At 43.8% G+C, this 25,172-nt stretch overlaps 1 protein-coding gene across 2 annotated transcripts in view; it reads right to left on the bottom strand.

The window, feature by feature from the left end:
* Positions 1–17,285, bottom strand: part of LOC106584010 (microtubule-associated serine/threonine-protein kinase 2) — a 160,715-nt gene extending 143,430 nt beyond the window's left edge. For both annotated transcript variants that reach the window (XM_045706495.1, XM_045706497.1), the window contains exon 1: positions 15,178–17,285. In XM_045706495.1, coding sequence (XP_045562451.1) covers positions 15,178–15,216 — 39 coding nt within the window. In that variant the 5' untranslated portion in view covers positions 15,217–17,285. The remainder of the gene's footprint in view (positions 1–15,177) is intronic.
* Positions 17,286–25,172: the final 7,887 nt, after the last annotated feature.

The following is a 25,172-nucleotide window of genomic DNA, read 5'->3' as shown; positions in this document are numbered from 1 at the left end:
GTGAGTTTGAAGGTAGGTCTTGAAATACATCCACAGGGACACCTCCAATTGACTCAAATTATGTCAATTAGCCTATCAGAAGATTCTAAAGCCATGACATCATTTTCTGGAATTTTCCAAGCTGTTTAAAGGCACAGTTAACTTAGTGTATGTAAACTTCTGATCCACTGGAATTGTGACACAGTGAATTATAAGTGAAATAATCTGTCTGTAAACAATTGTTGGAAAAATGACTTGTGTCATGCACAAAGTAGATGTCCTAACCGACTTGCGAAAACTATAGTTTGTTAGCAAGAAATTTGTGGAGTGGTTGAAAAACAACTTTTAATGACTCCAACCTAAGGGTATTTAAACTTCCGACTTCAACTGTATACAGTACCAGTAAAAAGTTCGTACATTGTAAAAAAATTGTGAAGACATCAAAACTATGAAATAATGTAACACATATGGAATCATGTAGAAACCCAAAAAGTGTGAACAAATTAAAGTATATTTTAGATTTGTCAAAGCAGACACCCTTTGCCTTGATGACAGCTTTGCACACTCTTGGCATTCTCTCAACCAACTTCACCTGGAATTCTTTTCCAACAGTCTTGAAGGATTTCCCACATATGCTGTGCACTTGTTGGATGCTTTTCCTTCACTCTACGGTCCAACTCATCCCAAACCATCTCAATTGGGTTGAGGTCGGGTGATTGTGGAGGCCAGGTCATCTGATGCAGCACTCCATCACTCTCCTTCTTGGTCAAATAGCCCTTACACAACCTGGAGGTGTGTTGGGTCATTATCTGGTTGAAAAACAAATGATAGTCCCACTAAGTTCAAAACAGATGGGATGGCGTATCGAGGCAGAATGCTGTTGTAGCCACGATGGTTAAGTGTGCCTTGAATTCTAAATAAAGCACAGACAGTGTCACCAGCAAAGCATACCCACACCATCACACCTCCTCCTCCATGCTTCACGGTGGGAACCACACATGCGGGGATCATCCGTTCACCTACTCTGCTCTCACAAAGACACAGCGGTTGGAACCAAAAATCTAACATTTGGACTTATCAGACCAAAGGACAGATTTCCACCAGTCTAATGTGCACTGCTCGTGTTTCTTGGCCCAAGCAAGTCTCTTCTTCTTATTGGTGTCCTTGAGTAGTGGTTTCTTTGCTGCAATTCGGCCATGAAGGCCTGATTCACGCTGTCTCCACTGAACAGTTGATGAAATGTGTCTGTTACTTGAACTCGGTGAAGCATTCATTTGGTCTGCAATTTCTGAGGCTGGTAACTCTAATGAACGTATCATCTGCAGCAGAGGTAACTCTAGATCTTCCTTTCTTGTGGCAGTCCTCCCATGAGCCAATGAGGACATTAAAACAGTTACAGAGTTCAAAGGCTGTGACAGGAGAAAACTGAGGATGGATCAACAACATTGTAGTTACTCCGCAACCTAAATGGCAGAGTGAAAAGAAGGAAGCATGTACAGAATAAAACTATTCCAAAATGTGCATCCGGTTTGCAATAAGGCACTAAAGTAAAACTGCAAAAATAAATGGCAAAGAAATTAATTTTATGTCCAGAATACAAAGCATTATGTTTGGGGTAAATCCAACAGAACACATCACTGAGAACCACTCTTCATATTTTCACGCATGGTGGTGGCTGCACTATGTTATGGGTTTGCTTGTCATCGGCAAGGACAAGGGAGTTTTTTGGGGGATAAAAATGAATGAAATAGAGCTATGCACAGGCAAAATGCTAGAGAAAAAACAGGTTCAGTCTGCTTTCCAACAGACACTGGGAGACAAATTCCCCTTTCAGCAGGACAATAACCTAAAACATGGTTTAAAATGGTAAGCAAAACTGGAGTTGCTTACCAAGACAACATTGAATGTCCCTGAGAGGCCAAGTTACAGTTTTGACTTAAATCGGCATGAAAATCTATGGCAAGACTTGAAAATGCTGTCTAGCAATGATCAACAACCAATGTGCAAATATGATAAACAATGTGCAAATATGATACAATCCAGGTGTTTAAAGCTCTTAGAGACTCACCCGGAAAGACTCACAGCTGTAAATGCTGCCAAAGGTGATTCTAACATGTATTGACTCAGGCGTGTGAATACTTATGTAAATGAGATATTTCTATATTTTATTTTCAATCAATTTCAATCACATTTTCACTTTGTCATTATGGGGTATTGTGTGTAAATGGGTGAGAATTTTTTCCAATGTAATCCATTTGAATTCAGGCTGTAGCACAACAAAATGTGGAATAAGTCAAGGCGTATAAATACTTTCTGAAGGAACAGTATAGCAAACGTTATAGGGTCCATACACAGCTCGGCTACATAGCTACACATCCACAGCACATGTATTTTTATCCTCCACTGGAGGGAGTTGAGAAAGAGTTTAGAGGAAGAAAGAGAGGGTTGTGAGACTACTGTACGATGCAATAGAGTGGTGGGAGAAGGCCTTGCAAAACATAAGAGAACAGGCTGGACAAAAATATCTCTCTAATAGCATGGTAGGTCTGGAGAGGCTACATCAGCTGACATGAATAGACAGACTGGCCCTTGGCTCCTGATCAAGTAAAGTTAAGTCAAGTTTATTTTTCACCTGCACAGGATACACATGGTGTACACAGTACAGATGTAGGATCTTAATATGAGCCAGTTCGCTACAGCAGAAGAATTATCCTGCAGCATCAGGGAATGTGAATTATTATGTGGATTACAATTAATGGACATTTTTCTAGGGGTTATAAAAAATGTAATAAATAAACTACGCTGTGGTGAGTTCATAAGTTATTACCGATTTACTCTGTGAGGAGATCCGGTAGGAGCATCTTTAGGGCCATACAGCACAGAGCTGGAGAGTGCCAGAGATCTACAGGACTGTAGATAAGAAGAGCATAAGAAAGACTCAGAGGGAGAATGGAGTGACACAATGGAGAGAAAGTATGAAGAGAAAGCGCTTTACAGACAGCCAGCGATGGGTTGAGCGGATGTTCGCTGAGTAGTGCCTTCACACACGAGAATGACATCACCACCAAGGCTACATTTCTACTGCGATTGGTCAACGACAACGGTGTCGCTTGAAAAATAGAGCATAATCCTACTTTCTCCGCCTCGGCTGAGCGGCTTCCACGGGCTCGAGCACCGCCGAATGCTCCGCCTGGCTAGAATTCCACCCCTCATCCCCGAGGCTTGATTGAAAATGAATGGGGACCCCGCTTGCCCACACTCTGTCTGCAGGAGCCTTAAGACTCCAAGATATGAAAGCCCACAGGCCTTCATTACACATAGCCATCACTGACCTGAAGCTCTCCCTGTGGTCTGTGTTGGGTCTTACCTGTCTGGTCTCTATAGTGGTGGAAGCAGACTCTCCTATTTCCTTCAGGATGGTCAGCCTCTTGCCATACCAGCTCACCTGCAGTCTGAGGGCCAGAGGCCTCCTGTCTTTCACCTCCTGAGCAGGAACATTTTGCAGCACACACACACACACGGTGCGGCCGGACGGAGCGAGGGCAAGAGTGCGAGAGCCTTGCAGCGTTTCCAATCATTATAATGACTCCTGATCCCTCTCACAAAAAAAGCAGATCACTAGGTAATTATTATTATTATGATTATTATTTATTTTTTTAAATCTCTCTCTTTTCCCTCCTCCTCAGTTTCAACCTCCCTTATCCTATCCTCAAGCAACTAGAGGCGTTTTGCTTTAACATAGTTTGCCTGCCAAAAGACACGATTACCTCGAGCCATGCAAGGCAAGCTCCAACAGTACAGAGAAAGTGACAGGGGGGTGAGAGAGATATTCATTTTATTAGGTCCAACACCTCAGGGTCATTCATATTTCAGCAGCTAAGAAGAGCAGTGTGTGTTTGGTGTGGTCTGTGGTGTGTGTTTGAGCTGAGACAGAACAGTCACTCTGTCCTCCTGAGAGCTTATCCCTCCAAAGGCCCCCATTATGTTACCGCAGAAGATATAGCATAACTGTACAACTATACATTCACAAAGCACAGAGTAATATGAGCATCAGCTCAATGTGGCCTCCATACAACAGCTATAACATGACTTGCTATGATTTACAGAGCTGTGAAAAAGTATTTGCCCCCTTTCTGATGTTCTACATTTTTGACACTGAATGTTATCAGATCTTCAACCAAAACATAATATTTGATAAAGGGAACCTGAGTGAACAAATAATCTAAATGATTCATTTATTTAATAAACAAAGTTATGCAACACCCAATGAAATGCACATCATGAAATGCTTTGAAAGGCTGGTCATGGGTCACATCAACTCTATCAGCCCAGACACCCTGGACCCACTCCAATTTGCATACTGCCCCAACAGATCCACAGATGACATCATCTCTATTACACTCTACACTGCCCTTTCCCACCTGGACAAAAGGAACACATACGTGAGAATGCTGTTCATTGACTACAGCTTAGCGTTCAACACCAGAGTGCCCTTCAAGCTCATCACTAAGCTAAGGACCCTGGGACTGAACATTTCCCTCTGCAACTGGATGCTGGACTTCTTGGTGGGCCGCCCCCAAGTGGTGAGGGTAGGCAACAGCACTTTCATCACGCAATCACTTGGGCCAAGCTCCCTGCTATCCACGACTTCTATACCAGGAAGTCTCAGAGGAAGGCCCTACAAATTGTCAAAAGACTCCAGCCACCCAAGTCATAGATTGGTCTCTCTGCTACCACAGGTCAAGTGGTAGTGACGCCAAGTCTGGGACCAAAAGGCTCCTGAACAGCTTCTACCCCCAAGCCATAAGACTGCTAAATAGCTACCTGGACTATTTGCATCCTTTCTCACTAACTTCTTTGTCTCATCACATTCGCTGCTGCTACTGTTTATTTCCTATCACTTTAATCCTACTTATATGTACATACAGTTGAAGTCGGAAGTTTACATACACCTTAAAAAAAATACATTTAAACTCAATTTTTCACAATTCCTGATATTTAATCCATGTAAAAATTCCCTGTTTTAGGTCAGTTAGGATAAACACCTTATTTTAAGAATGTGAAATGTCAGAATAATAGCAGAGAGAATGATTTATTTCAGCTTTTATTTCTTTCATCACATTCCCAGTGGGTCAGAAGTTTACATACAATCAATTAGTATTTGGTAGCATTGCCTTAAAATTGTTTAACTTGGGTCAAAGGTTTTGTGTAGCTTTCCACAAGCTTCCCACAATAAGTTGGGTGAATTTTGGCACATTCCTCCTGACAGAGCTGGTGTAACTGAGTCAGGTTTGTAGGCCTCCTTGCTCGCACACACTTTTTCAGTTCTGCCAACACATTTTCTATAGGATGAGGTCAGGGCTTAGTGATGGCCACTCTAACAGACTTTGTTGTCCTTAAGCAATTTTGCCACAACTTTAGAAGGCTGCTTGGGGTCATTGGCCATTTGGAAGACCCATCTGCGACCAAGCTTTAACTTTCTGACTGATGTCTTGAGCTGTTGCTTTAAAATATCCACATAATTTTCCTTCCACATGATGCCATCTATTTTGTGAAGTGCACCAGTCCCTCCTGCAGCAATGCACCCTCACAACATGATGCTGCCACCCCCGTGCTTCACAGTTGGGATGGTGTTCTTCGGCTTGCAAGCCTCCCCCTTTTTTCTCCAAACATAACAATGGTCATTATGGCCAAACAGTTCTATTTTTGTTTCATCAGACCAGAGGACATTTCTCCAAAAAGTACAATCTTTGTCCCCATGTGCAGTTGTAAACCGTAGTCTGGCTTTTTTATGGCGGTATTGGAGCAGTGGCTTCTACCTTGCTGAGCGGCCTTTCAGGTTATGTCGATATAGGGCTTGTTTTACTGTGAATATAGATACTTTTCTACCTGTTTCCTCCAGCATTTTCACAAGGTCTTTTGCTGTTGTTCTGGGACTGATTTGCACTTTTCGCACCAAAGTACGTTCATCTCTAGAAGACAGAACGTGTCTCCTTCCTGAGCGGTATGACGGCTGCGTGGTCCCATGGTGTTTATACTTGCGTACTATTGTTTGTACAGATGAACGTGGTACCTTCAGGCGTTTGGAAATTGCTCCCAAGGATGAACCAGACTTGTGCAGGTCTACAATTTCTTTTCTGAGGTCTTGGCTGATTTATTTTTATTTTCCCATGATGTCAAGCAAAGAAGCACTGAGTTTGAAGGTAGGCCTTGAAATACATCCACAGGTACACCTCCAATTGACTCAAATGATGTCAATTAGCCTATCAGAAGATTCTAAAGCCATGACATATTCTTCTGGAATTTTCCAAGTTGTTTAAATGCACAGTCAACTTAGTGTATGTAAACTTCTGACCCACTGGAATTGTAATACAGTGAATTATAAGTGAAATAATCTGTCTGCAAACAATTGTTGGAAAAATTACTTGTGTCATGCACCATGTAGATGTCCTAACCGACTTGCCAAAACTATAGTTTGTTAACAAGAAATTTGTAGAGTGGTTGAAAAACGAGTTTTAATGACTCTAACCTAAGAGTATGTAAACTTTCGACTTCAACTGTATCTACCTCAAACACATCGTACCCCTGCACTGGTACGCCATGTATATAGGTAAGTTATTGTTACTCAATGGGTATTTATTACTACTTTTTATTATTACGTGTTTGACTTTTCTATTATTTCTCTATTTTCTCTCTCTGCATTGTTGGGAAAGGTCCGTAATTAAGTAATTCACTGTTAGTCTACACTTGTTGTTTACAAAGCATGTAATGAATAAAATGTCATTAGATTTTTATTTATTTTTTCAGTCAGGTTCCCTTTATCTGATATTAGGTTTTGGTTGAAGATCTGATAACATTCAGTGTAAAAAAAACATGCAAAAATAAAGAACACTAGAAAGGGGGCAAATACTTCAAAATGGCACAGTGTGTTTAAGAAATAAGGCCCTGTCTAAGAACAGCCCTTACCACGGCTAAGGGCTGTTCTTAGACACATTTTACATTTACATTTACGTCGACGCATAGCAGAGTGCCTGGACACAGCCCTTAGCCGTGGTATATTGGCTATATACCACAAACCCCAGAGGTGTCTGATTGCTATTATAAACTGGTTTCCAATGTAATTAGAGCAGTAAAAATAAATATTTTGTCATACCCATGGTATACGGTCTGATATACCACGGCTGTCAGCCTATCAGCATTCAGGGCTCGAACCACCCAGTTTATAATGGTCATTAAGCACTATGGATGATATCGTGTAGAGACGGTGAGAGACCGACGACTGCCCGTCGGCTGAAGGGTTGGTGAGGGGTCGCTTTGTAATGTGGGTTAGCTATTCAATGTTTCACCGTCTGAGTCAATGTTTGAGCACAGGAGCCCAGAAGCCCTGTGCATTGTCTGGGGTCTGGGCTAACAGGTTATGGGTCAGTCTTTAACAGCAGGCTGGTTAATAATCAGGCCAGCAATAGAGCAGAGCATGAATAAAAGCCTATGTAGAAACAGTCATTACATAATAATTTGTTGGGTGCTAATATTTGTCCTATTTCACACATGTACAAGTGTGTATTACGCTGTGAATTGGAAATGTGTTTTTTGCATATCCCAACTCTCCCTGAGACAACCTTAGAGAGTGGAGTCACAGCCAGGGTCTGCCATTATCGACGTTGCTCCTGGATCAATAGGGGTTAAATGCTTTGCTCAAGGGCACATTGACAGATTTTCCACCTTGTTGGCTCGGTGTTTCGAATTAGTGACCTTTTGGTGACTAGCCCAACGCTCTAACCGTTAGCCTACATGCCAGCCCTAACAGGGCTCAAGTGCTGCCTTCAGTCATTCAGTCAGCCAACTCCACCATACAACAACCCTCTTGCTCTCACCTCCTCTCCTTTCCATCTTCTATCTCTCCACCTCTGCCTCCCAGCTCCCCTTCACTCCCTCCCCCTCTTCTCATTCCCTCCACCCTGCAGGTACAATTCCCCCTCCACTCAACCCCCACCACCTCCCCCTGTGTCCTCGCCGACAAACCCAGTGAAGCAGGATAACCATTTACCAGCCTGCCCTGTCCTGCCAGCCAGCACCATCAGAAGAGTAAGATGCCCCGTGGCACTCCCCACTTCCCCTCCCAGCCCTCTCCTCCTCATCTCTCTCTCTCTCTGCACCTGAGCTCACATTGACAATTTGAAGCTTTCTCCTGATCTACCCCTCTGTCTGACTCTCCATCTATTCGTCTGTCTGTCTAGACAAAGGAGGAAAGATACAGCCAAAACAAAAAGGAACGGGCAATACTCAACCCTTCTCTGCTTTAATCGTTAACCTTTGTGCCTGATGGAAACAGAAAAAGTATCCGATAATGACCCTTCGCTAAACCCTGCTCCCCCTTGGTTACTGTTGCGACCTCGGTCATCATTTTCCCGGGAAGCCCGATTCCCCTTTCAAACCACTGGAGAAAACCCTTCACAATGATCTCAAACTGTGTTTTTAATTCACAATGAAATGAAACACAGACTACCCCTTGCTGACCAGGAAGGAGACTCTCAGGTATATCGACATCAGATGAGTTATATGTATTATATAGCCAACTTAGCTAACTAACATACCTTTGTAGAAAACGAGTTATATTAACTATGGATAGCTACTTAGCTAGTGTTAGCAGCGTATTCAATGAGAGCTATCTAACCAGCTAGCTAGCAAACAATGCAACAACAATATAATTTCTGATAATAAAACATTTACAAAATTCAGGATACTCAGTATTTCAGGTATCATAGTTGAAATTACCCCTGGTGCACTGTTAAATTATTTAGCCATTTAAACATGTATTTTTTTAAATGAAAACTCTGTTTTCTGGATCAAAATGGGGCTTAGGTAGTGGGTGTGGTGGGGCCATGACCTTGGGCGTGGCAAATAGGGCCGTCGCCAACCTAAAATTTCACTGTCTAACTTTTATTTTGGTGATTGTTAGTTCTCAAAGGTGATCCTATTTAAAAATATATAAGTCCATTATCTTTTCTACATACTTTACATCTGGTTTTAGTCATTTAAGTTTACACTGAAAATGTTTTTCCACCCCGAAAATTATATTCATTCATATATATATTCAATAATATATTTAAATATATTATTTTAATTTTTTTGTCTGGACATACTGTAGGTGACCCATTCAATACTTTTGGATGCAGAAAAAAACCCTGCATAGCCTTCCTTGGCTTCCGAGTGGCGCAGCGGTCTAAGGCACTGCATGTCAGTGCAAGAGGTGTCATTACAGACCCTGATTCGATTCCAGGCTGTATCACAACCGGCCGTGATTGGGAGTCCCATAGGACGGCACACAATTGGCCCAGCGTCGTCCGGATTTGGCCGGGGTAGGCCGTCATTGTAAATAAGAATTTGTTCATAACTGACTTGCCTAGTTAAATAAAGGTTAAATGAAAATTAAAATATTGCTTGTCCGAGGTGTCAGACTCATTTGTTATGCATCAGAGCGCTGCAATTGATTGCCCAAAATTCTGGGGCAGGGCTTAACGAACATTCATTTGACTTCTATCTTCCTGTACGTTTCAGCTAATCTCCAAACCAAGTGTTCTCTTCAAACAAACAAAATATTCAAAAGTGTGAAAAGGAGTGCCATTCTCCAACTGAAATACCCACAAACACGACTGCATAATAAAGATGTTAGTGAAGTGTTAGTGTACATCAGAGTGAGCCATTCTAACAGCCCAGTATGGCAGATCTGGGACCATTAGAGTAGTCACATGACAGCCATTTGGAATGGAAACTGACTGCCAGCAGGTGTGTACCGGCACCTGTGTGTGTGTAGACTTATTAGTCCCGTAGACCAAATGACTCACCGCTCAGCCACCTTTATAGTGCATTTAGACCATCACACACTCCTACTAGGGTAACGCCCTATTTGACCTCCCACCCCAGGCCCATTTGACTACTCCAAAGGGAGACAGTTTAGACGTCCTGAGGTGGATTTGAGGAGCATACACTGAGATTAACAACAAGTCACGTGTCTTCTCTTTGTTGTCGTCCATCTACCTACACTATTAGCTTTGGAAGTTACCCCAGGGGTAGGAAGGCTGTGTGTTTGTGTGTGTGTGTTTCCGGGGCGGGAGCTGATAGTGTTGTCTCTGCCGTCCAGCCGTACGATGCCCCATGGCATCCAGCCACACCAGAGGATTTGGAGAAACAAAAAACCCTTCCCCCAGCGGCACACACAGTCCACTGGCCAGACAAAACACTCATGCAGTCAAAGGTCAGTACTGCTTTATCCAACAGTGGGCCTAGGCTCGCTCTCGCACGCACGCTCGCATGCACGCTCGCATGCACGCTCACACGCACGCACTCACGCACTCACACACTCACACACTCACACACACACGACTCTTTGTCTGTCTGCACACGGGCCAGCGGACACGTGTTCTTACACATTAACAAAAAACACACACACGTTGGCTGACGTGAGTAAGGTTTTTAATCGGGTCAACACTCGCAAGGCCGCGGGGCTGGAAGGTATTCCAGGGCACATCCTCAGAGAATGAGCAGCTGGCAGGCATATTCACGGTCATTTACAACCTCTCCTTGTCCCAGTCCGTAATCGCCAAGTCTGACTACCATCATTCCTGCTCCCAAGAACTCTGAGGCTACCTACCACAATGACTACCACCCTGTAGCACTCACATCATTCATCATGAAGTGCTTTGAAAGGCTGGTTATGGCACACACCAACTCCATCATCCCAGACATCCTAGACCCACTATAATTTGTATACCACCCCAACAGATCCATAGATGACACAATCTAAACTGCACTCCACACTGCCTTCACCAAGGCAGATAAAAGGATACCTATGTGAGAATGCTGTTCATTGACTACAGTTCAGCGTTCAACACCATTGTACCCTCCAAGCTCATCACCAAGCTTGGGACCATGGGACTAAACACATCCCTCTGCAACTGGATCCTGGACTTTCTGATGGGACAAATCCAGGTGCTGAGGGTAGGCAACATTACCTTCCCCACGCTGACCCTCAACATGGGGAAACGAGGGAGGCAAGCACGCCCCCATCCAAATCACCAAGGACTTAAAATGGTCCACACCCACGCACACAGTCATAAAGAAGGTGCGACAGAGCCTCTTCCCCCTCAGGAGGTTGAAAAGATTTGTCATCGGCCCTCAAATCTTAAAAAAAGTTACAGCTGCACCATCCAGGACCATCCAGGAATGCCTGGAAAATTGTTAAAGACTCTAGCAACCCAAGTCATAGACTGTTCTCTCTGTTTCCACACCACAAGCGGTACCGGAGAAACAAGTCTAACACCAACAGGCTCCTGAACAACTTCTATTCATAAAACTGCTAAACCATAAAACTGCTAAATAGCTAACAAAATGGATACACAGACTATCTGCATTGACCATTTTATTTATGCACTGACTCTATGCACACTCACTCACACTTAATTTGCTCACACACACACACATAACACTCACATTCATACTGACACACACGCATGCACACACACTCACATACAATCATCATATAGGCTGCTGCTACTCTGTTTATCATATCCTGATGCATAGTCAGCTTACCCCTATACAGAGCCCCTATACAGTTCAGACAGTATTCACACCCCTTGACCTTTTCTACATTTTGTTGTATTACAAAGTGGGATTAAAATGTATTTAATCATAATGTTTGGTCTAAACAAAATACTCTGAAATATCAAAGTGGAAGAAGATATTCAAAGTGGGAGAAACATTCAATGCTGTCTTGGTAAGCAACTCCAGTCTATATTTGGCCTTGGGTTTCAGGTTAATGTCCTGCCGAAAGGTGAATTTGTCTCCCAGTATCTGTTGGAGAGCAGACTAAACCAGGTTTTCCTCTAGGATTTTGCCTGTGTTTAGCTCTATTCCATGACTTTTTATCCTAATACTTGCCGATGACAAGCAGTCCCCTCCTGTACTACCTATTCACCCACAACAGGTAGTACAGTCACTAAAAAGATACAGGCGTCCTTTCTAACTCAGTTGCCGGAGAGGAAGGAAAGCGCTCAGGGATTTCACAATGAGGCCAATGGTGACTTTAGCCCAGTTACCGAGTTTAATGGCTGTGATCGGAGAAAACGAATGAATAACTTCACGACGGTCAAGGGGATTTTCTTTGTCTGCTTTTTTATATTTGTACCCATCTACCAATAGGTGCCCTTCTTCGCAAGGCATTGGAAAACCTCTCTGCTCTTTGTGGTTGAATCTGTGTTTGTAATTCACTGCTCGACTGAGGGACCGTACAGATAGTTGTATGTGTGGGGTACAGAGGTGAGGTAGTCATTCAAAAATCACGTTAAACACTATGATTGCGAACAGAGGGAGTCCACGCAACATGTCCGTTGGTCTTGTTAAGCACATTTTTGCTACTGAACTTATTTGGACTTGCCATAACAAAGGTGTTGAATACTCGACTCAAGACATTTCAGCTTTTCATTTTTTATTTGACATTATGGGGTATTGTGTGTAGGCCAGTGTCAAAACAATCTCAATTTAATCCATTTTAAATTCAGTCTGTAATAACAACATGTGTAAAAGGTCAAGGGGTGAAGGCACTGTACATATCTACTCCAAGCACCCCAGTATCCTTACACATTGTAAATATGTGACATGCTCTATGTCACGGATTCCCCTGTGTACTGCTGCTCATTCTGTTCACCAGCTCTGGAGGTCTACATCACCGGCCTTCTAGGTGTCACTGAACTGGATTATTACCACCAACCCCCGAATTGTCTTGTCTCATTACGCACACCTGGTTCCTATTCCCCCTGATTAGTATGTGTATATATGTGCCCTCTGTTCCCCATTGCCCTTGTTGATTATTGTTCCATGTCCGTTGGTCTTGTGAGTACCTGTGAACTGTTCTTTTGGCTTTGGCGTTACCGTGTTAGTGTGCACTTGTATTTACGCGTCTCGTCCCATGTAGTGTTATTACGGGTCTCGTCCCGTGTATTTATTAGAGGTTTACACCTCGCCCTTTGTTTGGGTTACAGCCCTGTGTTATATACACTACCGTTCAAAAGTTTGGGGTCACTTAGAAATGTCCTTGTTTTTTAAAGAAAAGCATTTTTTTTGTCCATTAAAATAACATAAAATTGATCAGAAATACAGTGTAGACATTGTTAATGTTGTAAATGACTATTGTAGCGGGAAACGGCTGATTTTGAATGGAATATCTACATAGGCGTACAGAGGTCCATTATAACGCAACCATCACTCCTGTGTTCCAATGGCATGTTGTGTTAGCTAATCCAAGTTTATCATTTTAAAAGGCTACTTGATCATTAGAAAACCCTTTTGCAATTATGTTAGCACAGCTGAAAACGTTTGCGCTGATTAAGGAAGCAATAAAACTGGCCTTTAGACTAGTTGAGTATCTGGAGCATCAGCATTTGTGGGTTTGATTACAGGCTCAAAATGGCCAGAAACAAAGACCCTTCTTCTGAAACTCGTCAGTCTACTCTTGTTCTGAGAAATGAAGGCTATTCCATGCGAGAAATTGCCAAGAAACTGAAGATCTCGTACAACGCTGTGTACTACTCCCTTCACAGAACACTATGCTGGCTCAAACCAGAATAGAAAGAGGAGTGGGAGGCCCCGGTGCACAACTGAGCTAGAGGCCATGTACATTAGAGTGTCTACAAACACACACAAAGTTACTCACAAATGCACCATGAAACATAAACAAAATCTGGCACATTCACATAAAGAACACAAGCCACATATTCCACTCACACACAAAATCAAATAGTCTGAGCTGAGGTCATCTTTTCAGATCAATCCGTTTCCAACTGCAACCCAACGAGTGACCCATCCCGCAATCTTATGCCCATTAAGAAATATGTCCTCTTAAATATCAGGCTGTTTTTACAGGGCCTCACTGAGACACTCTGCTGTCCAGTCCTCTTTATTACACATGCCTTTCTTTAAGCAGACAGAGTCAGGTTACCCTATGGTTAACCAGACCACCCTGTTTGCTGTTACAACATCAGAATGTCCCACTACGACATGATGTGAAGAGTGATCTGACTAGTTCCTTTTAAAGACACCGTCTCATATTAAAAATCTCTGCTCGTCATCAGCCTGCAGCTATTTCAACAGTCAGTCAGGGTTTGAGGAAGATGTTACACAACTAAACTACTGCTGGATGAAAACAGCACTGGATAGAGTGTCTGTCTCTCTGTGTGTGATATGAAGCAAGAAAGTGTTTGTGTGTGTGTGTGTGTGTGTGTGTGTCACTGCATGGCAGAGAGCATGACTTCAGCGGGGTTGGACAGCTGAGACGGGCATCCATGTCACTGCAGGGCAGAGGGTCACACCAGAGCCGGTTTGACAGAGGCAGAGCTCTTCTCACACACACACACGGCCTGGAGACATGGCCTAAGCCAGAACATATGGACAGTCAGCACAATCATAGTACAGAGAGAAAGTATATGGGTTTGTTATGGACTGTATGAATCCTCCCTATAAACTAAACAAGTCCGTTACTTGGTAGACTATGTAGGCCAACTCAAAATGAGTTATCCAGGACTGAACCTATTCAGCCCAGGTCAGTTCAGCCAATACCCTCATTCTACCTGCATTCATTCTTAAAATGAAGAACACTAACAAATTAGCACCACATCACACTGAAGGCACATAGTGCACTCTGAGTAGCGTTATCTCTGACTGTAAACTAACAGTCTAGTCCACTCTATGAGTTGAGCTGTAGATGGATTGAGGGTTGCCTGGTGGAGAAGGATGTTCTTGGCTAATTCACTCCTAATTCTGAGCCTGGTCTGTAAAGCTCCTCTCTGCCAGGGGTTTGTGCTGTTGTAGATTTGGGGAGTGAATAATGCTGACACCACTGGCTGCTGCTGCCCTGGCCTTCCTCTACTGTTTCTGCCTGTCTGCATCAAGCAGGCTGATCGCACGACACAGTACCACTGCTATTAAACACAATCACAGCCACTTCCAGGAAGCACACACTACGACTAATAACAAGTATGCAGTACTACAACAGCACAGTAGTACCAAGGAGAGAAGGTAACACATACTGTATTGCCTACGCAATGCCCGGCGTCAGTACACAAACACAACAAACCAACACTCTGGTCACATGTGGGTGTGAGGGTGCTTGTTGATGTTTGGTGGTCGGTTGGGAACACGTCTTACCTGTAGACCCCTGCGTCTCAGAATACTGGAGTCATCCATGTTTCTGCTGCTGTAGAGTCAAATAGTAGAGTCTATATCCAGACAGTTTCACCCCTCTTTAGGGGTACAGAAACACCCTTTCTTCTGGGGTTGGGGTACAGATCGAGAGATGGTCCTCTGCACCAGGATGGGGGTGGTGAGCAGGCACTTTTCAGGGGTCGATCACAGAGGGTGAGTTAGCTCATAGTTCCTTCCCTCACTCCTCTGGTCCAGCAGGATTAATTCAGACCTTACTCTGGGAACTAGATGTGTCACTGCCCATAGAGGGAAGAAATACCTCTCCTCTCTGCTTGCCTCATGCCTCGGCAGTCTTGAGACTTCTGCTGGTTAGTGCAACACGCTAAACAGTCCCCCTTTTGATTTGTAGTATTGCTTAGACGGTGTCCCTCCCTGATAAACACTGTAGTGTGACTTCCAAAAGATACCTCCTGAAAATGAAAGGCTCAGCAGCAGTGCTTGTTCTCTGTTCTTCTCAATGAGGCCACGCTACATTCCTCTGTCCTGGATTGTTGCCTGTCGGTGCAGTCGGTGCAGCGCCGATGTAACTAGGTTGACAGTGGTGTATGCGAGCTTGCTTCTCTCGTCCTCACTCCCTTTCTTCCCTAGTTCTCTTTCTGTGAATCACGTGTTGTCTCTAAGCTCCTCTCTCATTCATCTGTTCAACGAAGGGCACACAACTCCCCCTCTCTCTCTCACACCTCCACTGAGTCTGTGCTCAGTTGAGAGAACATGTACAGTTGGAGCTTACAACTATCTGTTTTCTATATCCCCCTCTTCTCTATTTCACGCTTTCTCTGACCGTCCTTCTGTCCGTCTATCTGTTCCCCACAGTCACTACTTCTATGGAGACTTCACTACTCCATAATTCATGGACAGTTTGCAACAGACATTAATGATCACAATGGGGCCTAAGTGGGAAGAGGGAGAGAAAGAGGCGCCCACGCTGATCGTCCGTCTCACTGCAGTCTGCCAGCTTAATTAGAAAAAGACTGTAAACGCACACAATACTCTCACACATACACTCCTCAGGGTTGATTGTTTGTTTCACACACACATACATACAAGGCTTCTAACCGCCTCAAAACAAACAGTCTGAAGAACAAGGTGCTTTCTGCTTTCCAATGTTTTTTTTTGAGAGTTGGATTCCCCCTGGGTATAAAGCAGTATTGATGAGTGAGTCCAACTCCAGTCCAGCACAGTGGGCAGTGAGCTTCCAAGTATCTACACAGCTTCAAGGCTAGACTGTGCGCTCTCTCTCTCTCTCTCTGTAATGAATGTTCCACTTGGACTGCCCGAGATGGAGAAAAGGCAGAAGAAGTGTTGTGAACAACACACACAGTGGCTGCCCACACTGGGATCTGAGGCTCAGGGAAAGGCAGTGGGCAGTAGCAACAGCAGCAGTCTAGAAACAGTAGAGGAGCAGCCTACAAACCGTAGAAAGGAAAAGGCCAGTACCTCTATCTCTACTCAGACCAGCAGAGCCATTCCCTCAGAGCAGAACAACATATGCAGCAGTCATCTCTTCATTTCTCTCTTGTTCTCTCTCTTCGCACATCCACCTCTCTCAGGTTCAAGTCTGTGTGCTCGGAGTAATGCACGGGGGGATCCATCACAGCTGGGAGTGATAAAAGGAGAGGATGTCAGTCTCTTCTCATTCTGTCTTTCCTTAAAGAGAACACAGATATGTCTGTTGGTTTATGAGGTTCTTTACTGGAATGCTGCTACAACCAAAAGGCACTATTCTCTCAGTCTCTTCTCTGGTCCTTTGGTATCAGTTGTCCCCAGGGTGGTCTGTGGCAGGTGGTCTTCCAGTGCAGGTGGTCTTCAAGAGGCAGATGGGCTCACGTTTTGGTAACAACGCACCTTTATCAACAGGGTTTACGGAGCAGCGAGAGGTTTTCTCTGGCATTGTCCCTTGCTGTTTCTCTCCCTCTCTCTGTTTCCATTTCTCTCTCTCTGTTTCTGTATGTGTCGATGCACTCACATGCTCCTGCACCTCCCCCGTTCTTTCCTTTAGAGTGTGGGATCTCTCTCTCTTTCCCTCTCTCTCTCTCCCTTCCTCTACTCTCGCGTCCTCTCTCGTTCGTCAGAAGAACTGTTCGGGGAGCCAGCCAATCACACACAAGCAGGCGGCAGTGAATTTACATAGAATGAATGGAGGAGGGAAAGACGCTCCGCCTTGCTTTCTGTCCACTCCTCACTCGCCACAGCCCTGTTCTCTCATCGAAAAAAGGGGCTGCGTTTGAACACACACACATATGGCATACACAGGAGAACACACACATATACATACTAATCACCGGTCCGTGCTGATGTATTATTGCATTACAATGAATTAATCATGAGTGCTCTGATCTGACAGTAGGCCGATTAATTATTTATCAACAATATTTGAACAAAGTCAGTCTCCACTGTGTCATTAACAGCTAGCTACTGTTTCTCCTCTAAAGGTTGATTCTCTCTCATTTCCTTCTTTCCTTTGAATATCCCTCCAAATCCCAGAATCAAGCAAAGGAGAAGTCTTTCATACACCTAGCAATACACTATTCTGGTTGTTTTCAATACATTTTAAAGATTTACAAAGACATTTACAATCAGTGTTGTCTTCTTTCAACACCACCAAAGGGAGCCAGAGAGGCAGCAGATGAAGGGAGAGGAGTAAAGAGAGGTGTAGAGAAAGAGAAGGAATGAGAAGAGTCAAATTACATAAAATGTTATGCTTCATAAACAACAAGTGTAGACTAACAGTGAAATGCTTACTTTCGGGGAGTTCATAACAATTCACAGAAAAATATAGATAAATAATAACATGGGAAATAAATAAACAATGAATAAATTGGCTATATTTTTTTCTTTTACCTTTATTTAACTATATGCACAGGGTACCAGTACTAGTACCGAGTCCATGTGTAGGGTACAAGGTAATTGAGGTGGATATGTACATATACATGGTATTGGGAAAGTATTCCGATCTCTTGAGTTTTTCCACATTTTGTTACGTTACAGCCTTATTCTAAAATTGATTAAATTAATGTTTTTCCTCATCAATCTACACACAATACCTCATAATGACAAAGTGAAAACAGAATTGTATACATTTTTTCAAATTGATTGAAAATAAAAAACAGAAATACCTCTATTCAGACCCTTTGCTATGAGACTCGTAATTGAGCTCAGGTGCATCCTGTTTCCATTGATCATCCTTGAGATGATTGTACAACTTCATTGGAGTCCACCGGTGGTAAATTCAATTGATTGGACATGATCTGGAAAGGCACACACCTGTCTATATAAGGTCCCACATTTGACAGTGCATGTCAGAGCAAAAACCAAGCCATGAGGTCGAAGGAATTGTCCGTAGAGCTCCGAGACAGGATTGTGTCGAGGCACAGTACTAGGGAAGGGTACCAAAACATTTATACACCATTGAAGGTCCCCAAGAACACAGTGGCCTCCATCATTCTTAAATTTAAGAAGGTTGGAACCACCACGACTCTTCCTAAAGCTGGCCGCCTGGCCAAACTGAGCAATCGGGGGCAAAGGGCCATGGTCAGGGAGGTGACCAAGAACTTAATGGTCACTCTGACAGAGCTCTTCCAGAAGGAGAACCTTCCAGAAGGACAAACATCTCTGCAGCACTCCACCAATCAGGCCTTTATGGTAGAGTGGCCAGATGGAAGCCTCTCATCAGTAAAAGGCACATGACAGCCCGCTTGGAGTTTGCCAAAAGGCACCTAAAGAACTCTCAGACCATGAGAAACAAGATTCTCTGGTCTGTTGAAACAAGATTGAACTCTTTGTCCTAAAAGCCAAGCATCACGTCTGGAGGGAACCTGGACACCATCCCTACGGTGAAGCATGGTGGTGGCAGCATCATGCTATGGGGATGTTTTTTAGCAGCAGGGACTGGGAGACTAGTCAGGATCGAGGGAAAGATGAACGGAGTAAAGTTCAGAGAGATCCAAAGCGCTCATAACCTCAGACTGGGGAAAAGGTTCACTTAGGCAAAGGTTCACCTTCCAACACCTTCCAACTGGACATGTCTCTGAATGTCCTTGAGTGGCCCAGCCAGAGTGCCCCAAGTACAGATGTGCCAAGCTTGTAGCGTCATACCCAAGAAGACTCGAGGCTGTAATCGCTGCCAAAGGTGCTTCAACAAAGTACTGAGTAAATTAATACTTAAGTAAATGTTACATTTCAGTTTTTTTTAATACATTTGCAAAAATTTCAAAACTATTTTTGCTTTGTCATTATGGGGTATTGTGTGTAGATTGATGAGAAGGAAAAAACATGAGGTTTGATTACTTTCCGAATGCACAGTAGGTAGAGGTAATGTGACTAGGCAACAGGATAGATAATAAACAGTAGCAGCAGTGTATGTGATGAGTCAAAAGAGTTAGTGTAAAAAGGATCAATGCTTATAGTCTGGCTAGCTATTTGGAGAACTAATTAGTAGTCTTATGGCTTGGGGATAAAAGCTTTTCAGTGTCCTGTTAGTTCCAGACTTGGTGCATCGGTATCGCTTGCCGTACGTTATTATAGAGACGTCTATGATTTGGGCAGCTGGAGTCTTTGCCAATTTTTAGGGCCTTCCTCTGACACTGCCTGGTATAGAGGTCCTGGATGCAAGGATCTAGGCCCCACTGATGTACTGGGCCGTACTTCCCTAGTAGTCACCAACAATTTCTGAGTCAAGATCCCTTTCGCAGTCAAAAAGCAAGCCGAGATCAACCGCTCAGATTTGTTTTTAAACATTAAAAAAAAATGTAACATTAACCTAATAAAAACAGTTCTGTAGTAATTAAGTTTGGGCAGTAGGCCTAATACATTATCTCAGCATATTGGCTATATGCCTAGCCTGACAATATTGTTATTCTCACACCATACTATATTTCAAAACTCGAGCTTTGATAACAAAATAGATCAGTTGGTGTAGTACTTGCAAGGCACTGTGGCGCATAAATTTCAATAATTAGATTTTTTATTTTACTGGACTGACGGTACCTTCAAGACAACTGGAAACTCAGTAAAGAAACGAGGTCAAATCATGACGTCAGTGATCTTCAGGTAGGAAAGTAGGAGCTTTAGAAAGTTTCCGACATGGAATTCCGAGTCAGATGACAGTTCAAAAAGACTTAAAATAGACACGACGAGCTGCTGATAATAATAAAAACGTAGGGCTATCGATACACTTGGCTACGCATTCATTGTAGATGCAGCGCGAGTGGAAGTACAGAGAAATGCGCTTTATGTTTTGTAATAGTGTTGAATTAAATCAGTGTTGACAGTGCTGAACTCACTCATAAAAACAGCAGCTCATGCTGTATTTTTTGACAGTCTGCCCAGTCATGTGAAATCCATAGATTAGGGCATAATGAATTTATTTCAATTGACTGATTTCCTTATATGAACTGTAACTCAACAAAATATTAGAAATTGTTCCACGTTGCGTTTATATTTTTGTTCAGCATAGCATGAGAGCAAGAGAGCGAGTGAGGAAGAAAGGGAGAGCTCTATCGAGCAATAAACTCGTTATTTACCAGTGACGTACTGTAAAATAGGGACCTTTTAGCAGTCGTAAGGACAAAGATTCAGCAAGAGGCAGGCAGGCAGGCCGTTTAAATGGTGGATGATTTATTTTCACAGCACTGGTGATGACGGTGATAAATTTACAAGTATACAAACTTCTGACTTTAAAATGTCAGCATTCAAAAGAAATAAGACACAGGTGGGGTCTATCCAGCTCGGATACAACCTCCCCATTTGAATCCTCATACAGAACTGCCAGAACATGCCCAAAAGCGAACTTAAGTGACATAAGCCACACCTATCCTGGCGCGCAGGCCATGTACATTTATGTGCACTGACAAGACGGAGAAACCAGACATGTGCTCCAAACAAAAGATAATGAAGATATTGACATAAAACTGCTAAATAGAATTAAATAATCCAAAGCTACTTCATCACAAGTGTTGCATAGATTGTGAGCTCTCCAAACAACGTGTCTGCTATGATAATGATAATTAATTTAATTACCGAACAGAAATGACTGTAACCAAACATTCTAAATAAGGGGGGAAATTGTGGGGATTTATTAGGTACTGTCCCACCTAGTCCTGCTCCCTTCCTCCATCGCTCGAAGTCATCAGTCTACTAACCACCGGTCCTGCAAACCTGGCAACTCCCGCTGAAAAACATCCCCATAACATGATGCTGCCACCACCATGCTTCACCGTAGGGATGGTGCCAGGTCTCCTCCAGATGCGCCGCTTGGCATTCAGGCCAAAGAGTTTAATCTTTGTTTCATCAGACCAGAGAATCTTGTTTCTCATGGTCTGAGAGTCTTTAGGTGCCTTTTGGCAAACTCCAAGCGGGCTGTCATGTGCCTTTTACTGATGAGAGGCTTCCATCTGGCCACTCTACCATAAAGGCCTGATTGGTGGAGTGCTGCAGAGAGGTTTGTCCTTCTGGAAGGTTCTCCCATCTCCACAGAGGAACTCTGGAGCTCTGTCAGAGTGTCCATCAAGTTCTTGGTCACCTCCCTAACCATGGCCCTTTTCCTCCGATTGCTCAGTTTGGCCAGGCGGCCAGCTTTAGGAAGAGTCGTGGTGGTTCCAAACTTCTTAAATTTAAGAATGATGGAGACCACTGTGTTCTTGGGGACCTTCAATGATGCAGAATTGTTTTTGTACACTTCCCCATATCTGTGCCTCGACACAATCCTGTCTCGGAGCTCTACAGACAATTCCTTCGACTCATGGCTTGGTTTTTCCTCTGACATGCACTGTCAACTGTGGGACCTTATATAGACCGGTGTGTGCCTTTACAAACATTTCCAATCAATTGAATTTACCACAGGTGGAGTCCAATCAAGTTGTAGAACCATCAAGGATGATCAATGGAAACAGGATGCACCTGAGGGTCTGAATACTTATGTAAATAAAGTATTTCCGTTCTTTATTTTTAATACATTTGCAAAAAAATATGTTTTGACTTTGTCATTATGGGATATTGTGTGTAAATTGCTGAGCATTTTGTTTTGTTTATTCCATTTTAGAATAAGGCTGTAAAATATGTAAAAAGTCAAGGTGTCTTAATACTTTTGACGGCACTGTATAGCCCTCAGTAGCCTCTGTCATCTGGCAGTATTGGTTTTTTTTACGTTCAGTACGCTTCTCCTGTTTTGTATTATCTTCATGTTTTTTATTATTTAACTTACCTTCAGCACCTGCTTCCTGACTCCCTGTGCATACGTTACAGAATACTGCCTCTCGAAAATATGGAAGCAGCAGTCCACGAACAGGAACACCTAGTCCATCAACACCATGAGAAGCTGGCTCAACTGGGTACGGTAATAGATGTGGTCCTCCACGTTCTCCACCACTTTGACAACACCCGAGAGGATTCATCTACAACTAGCAGAGGCCCCTCTAACACGATTCGTCCCAGCGAGCCAGTCCCCCAGCCCATCCAGTAGTCCGTCCAGGTCAGCAATGCACTATTGTCCCTCCCGGACAAATATGACGGGACTCCATCGAAATGCTGTGGCTTCCTACTCCAGTGCTCTCTTTATTTCGTCCATCAGACAGGAGTCCCCACCACCGAGGGGTCCAAGGATGCCACAGTCATTTCCCTGCTAACCGGACAGGCTTTGGAGTGGGCTACATCCGTTTGTGAGAGAGGAGAGGAGGAGCTGGGTTCCTATCAGAGGTTCGTGGCTCTGTTCAGGGCGGTCTTTGATCATTCACCTGAGGACAGAGAGGGTAATGAGCAACTTCTCCAACTCCGGCAGGGTGCCCAGACCGCTGCGGAGTACGCCCTCACCTTCTGGACTGTGGCAGCCTCCAGCAGATGGAATGAGCCAGCGCTCCGCACCTTATTCCGAAGAGGACTGCGCGTGGTCCAGACGGAGTTGGCATGTCAGGACGACAACCTTTCCTTGGACGCGATAACCTTCTTCAAGAGCGCCGGCACCCTCATCGTCTCTCGCCTTACGCCTTTTTCCGTCCTGAAACAGAGCCTGCTTCAGCGGTGTCCGGTGCGTTCCAGCCCAGGGTCCAACCGATGGAAAACACACGTGAGTATTCCATCATCATTGCTTTCTGCCAAACCCTTCCCAGTTTTTTCATTACACTGGCTGGCTGTCTCTCATGTATTGTCTCCACAGCTCTAATGGACTTCGGTGCCGCAGGGAATTTCATCAACTAGGCCCTTGTCTCCTCATTGAACATAACCTCATACCCGCTCTCCTCTCCTTTTCCGGTCCAAGCTTTTGGATAATCTACCATTGGGATCCGGCACTATCACGCACATCACAGCACCACTCACCATCACTGTGGGACCCCTGCACCAAGAAAGCCTTCCATTGCTTATCACAGAGGCACCCATACATGAAGTCATCCTCAGCCTCCTGTGGCTCCAACGTCACGACCCCATCATCTCCTGGTTGAGGATGGAGATCACTGCCTGGGCACCCAGATGTGGGAAGACCTGCTTTCCCTTACCCTGTGGTTCCACGTCAGTTGAAAGTCCTATGGTTGCCCTCCAGCCCAACATCCCGGAGGCCTACCATTATCTCCGGGAGGTTTTCTACAAGGCCCACGCCACCTGTCTCCCTTGTCATTGCCCCTGGGACCCTTGCCATCGACCTGCTAGCAGACTCTGCGCCTCCTCGCAGCCGCATCTACCCACTGTCGGTAGCTGAAACCATTGAGGACTACATCCAGGAGGCTCTCCAACACGGTTTCATCCACCCATCCACCTCCCCTGTGTCAGCTTCTTCTTCGTGGCCAAGAAGGAGGCCTACATCCGTGCATCGACTAAAGAGGTCTCAATTCCATAACCACTAACCTCTCTGGGCTAGGCGGGACGAATTCGTCCCACCTACGTAACAGCCAGTTGAATCCTGTGGCGCGATTTTCAAAACGTTTGAAATGCTATTACTTCAATTTCTCAAACATATGACTATTTTACAGCTATTTAAAGACAAGACTCTCGTTAATCTAACCACACTGTCCGATTTCAAAAAGGCTTTACAACGAAAGCAAAACATTAGATTATGTCAGCAGAGTACCAAGCCAGAAATAATCAGACACCCATTTTTCAAGCTAGCATATAATGTCACAAAAACCCAGAAGACAGCTAAATGCAGCACTAACCTTTGATGATCTTCATCAGATGACAACCCTAGGACATTATGTTATACAATACATGCATGTTTTGTTCAATCAAGTTCATATTTATATCAAAAAACAGCTTTTTACATTAGCATGTGACGTTCAGAACTAGCATACCTCCGGTGAATTTACTAAATTACTCACGATAAACGTTCACAAAAAGCATAACAATTATTTTAAGAATTATAGATACAGAACTCCTCTATGCACTCGATATGTCCGATTTTAAAATAGCTTTTTGGTGAAAGCACATTTTGCAATATTCTAAGTACATAGCCCAGGCATCACGGGCTAGCTATTTAGACACCCGGCAAGTTTAGCACTCACCAATATCAGGTTTACTATTATAAAAGTTTGATTACCTTTTGTTGTCTTCGTCAGAATGCACTCCCAGGACTGCTACTTCAATAACAAATGTTGGTTTGGTCCAAAATAATCCATCGTTATATCCGAATAGCAGCGTTTTGTTCGTGCGTCCCAGACACTATCTGAAATGGTAAATCAGGGTCGCGCGCATGGCGCAATTCGTGACAAAAAAAATCTAAATATTCCATTACCGTACTTCGAAGCATGTCAACCGCTGTTTAAAATCCATTTTTATGCCATTTTTCTCGTAAAAAAGCGATAATATTCCGACCGGGAATGTCCATTTAGCTAAACAGAGGAAAGTAAACAAAGCTTTCGGTTGACGCGGGCACAAGCCTGAGTCTCACAGTACTGTAACCAGCCACTACCCAAACGCGCTACTTTTTTTCAGCCAGAGCCTGCAAAGCCACGATT

The sequence above is a fragment of the Salmo salar genome, chromosome ssa23, assembly GCF_905237065.1.
Source record: "Salmo salar chromosome ssa23, Ssal_v3.1, whole genome shotgun sequence".
NCBI lineage: Eukaryota > Metazoa > Chordata > Actinopteri > Salmoniformes > Salmonidae > Salmo > Salmo salar.
The sequence above is the reverse complement of the archived record's forward strand: the minus strand, read 5'-3'. Positions and strand labels throughout refer to the sequence as shown.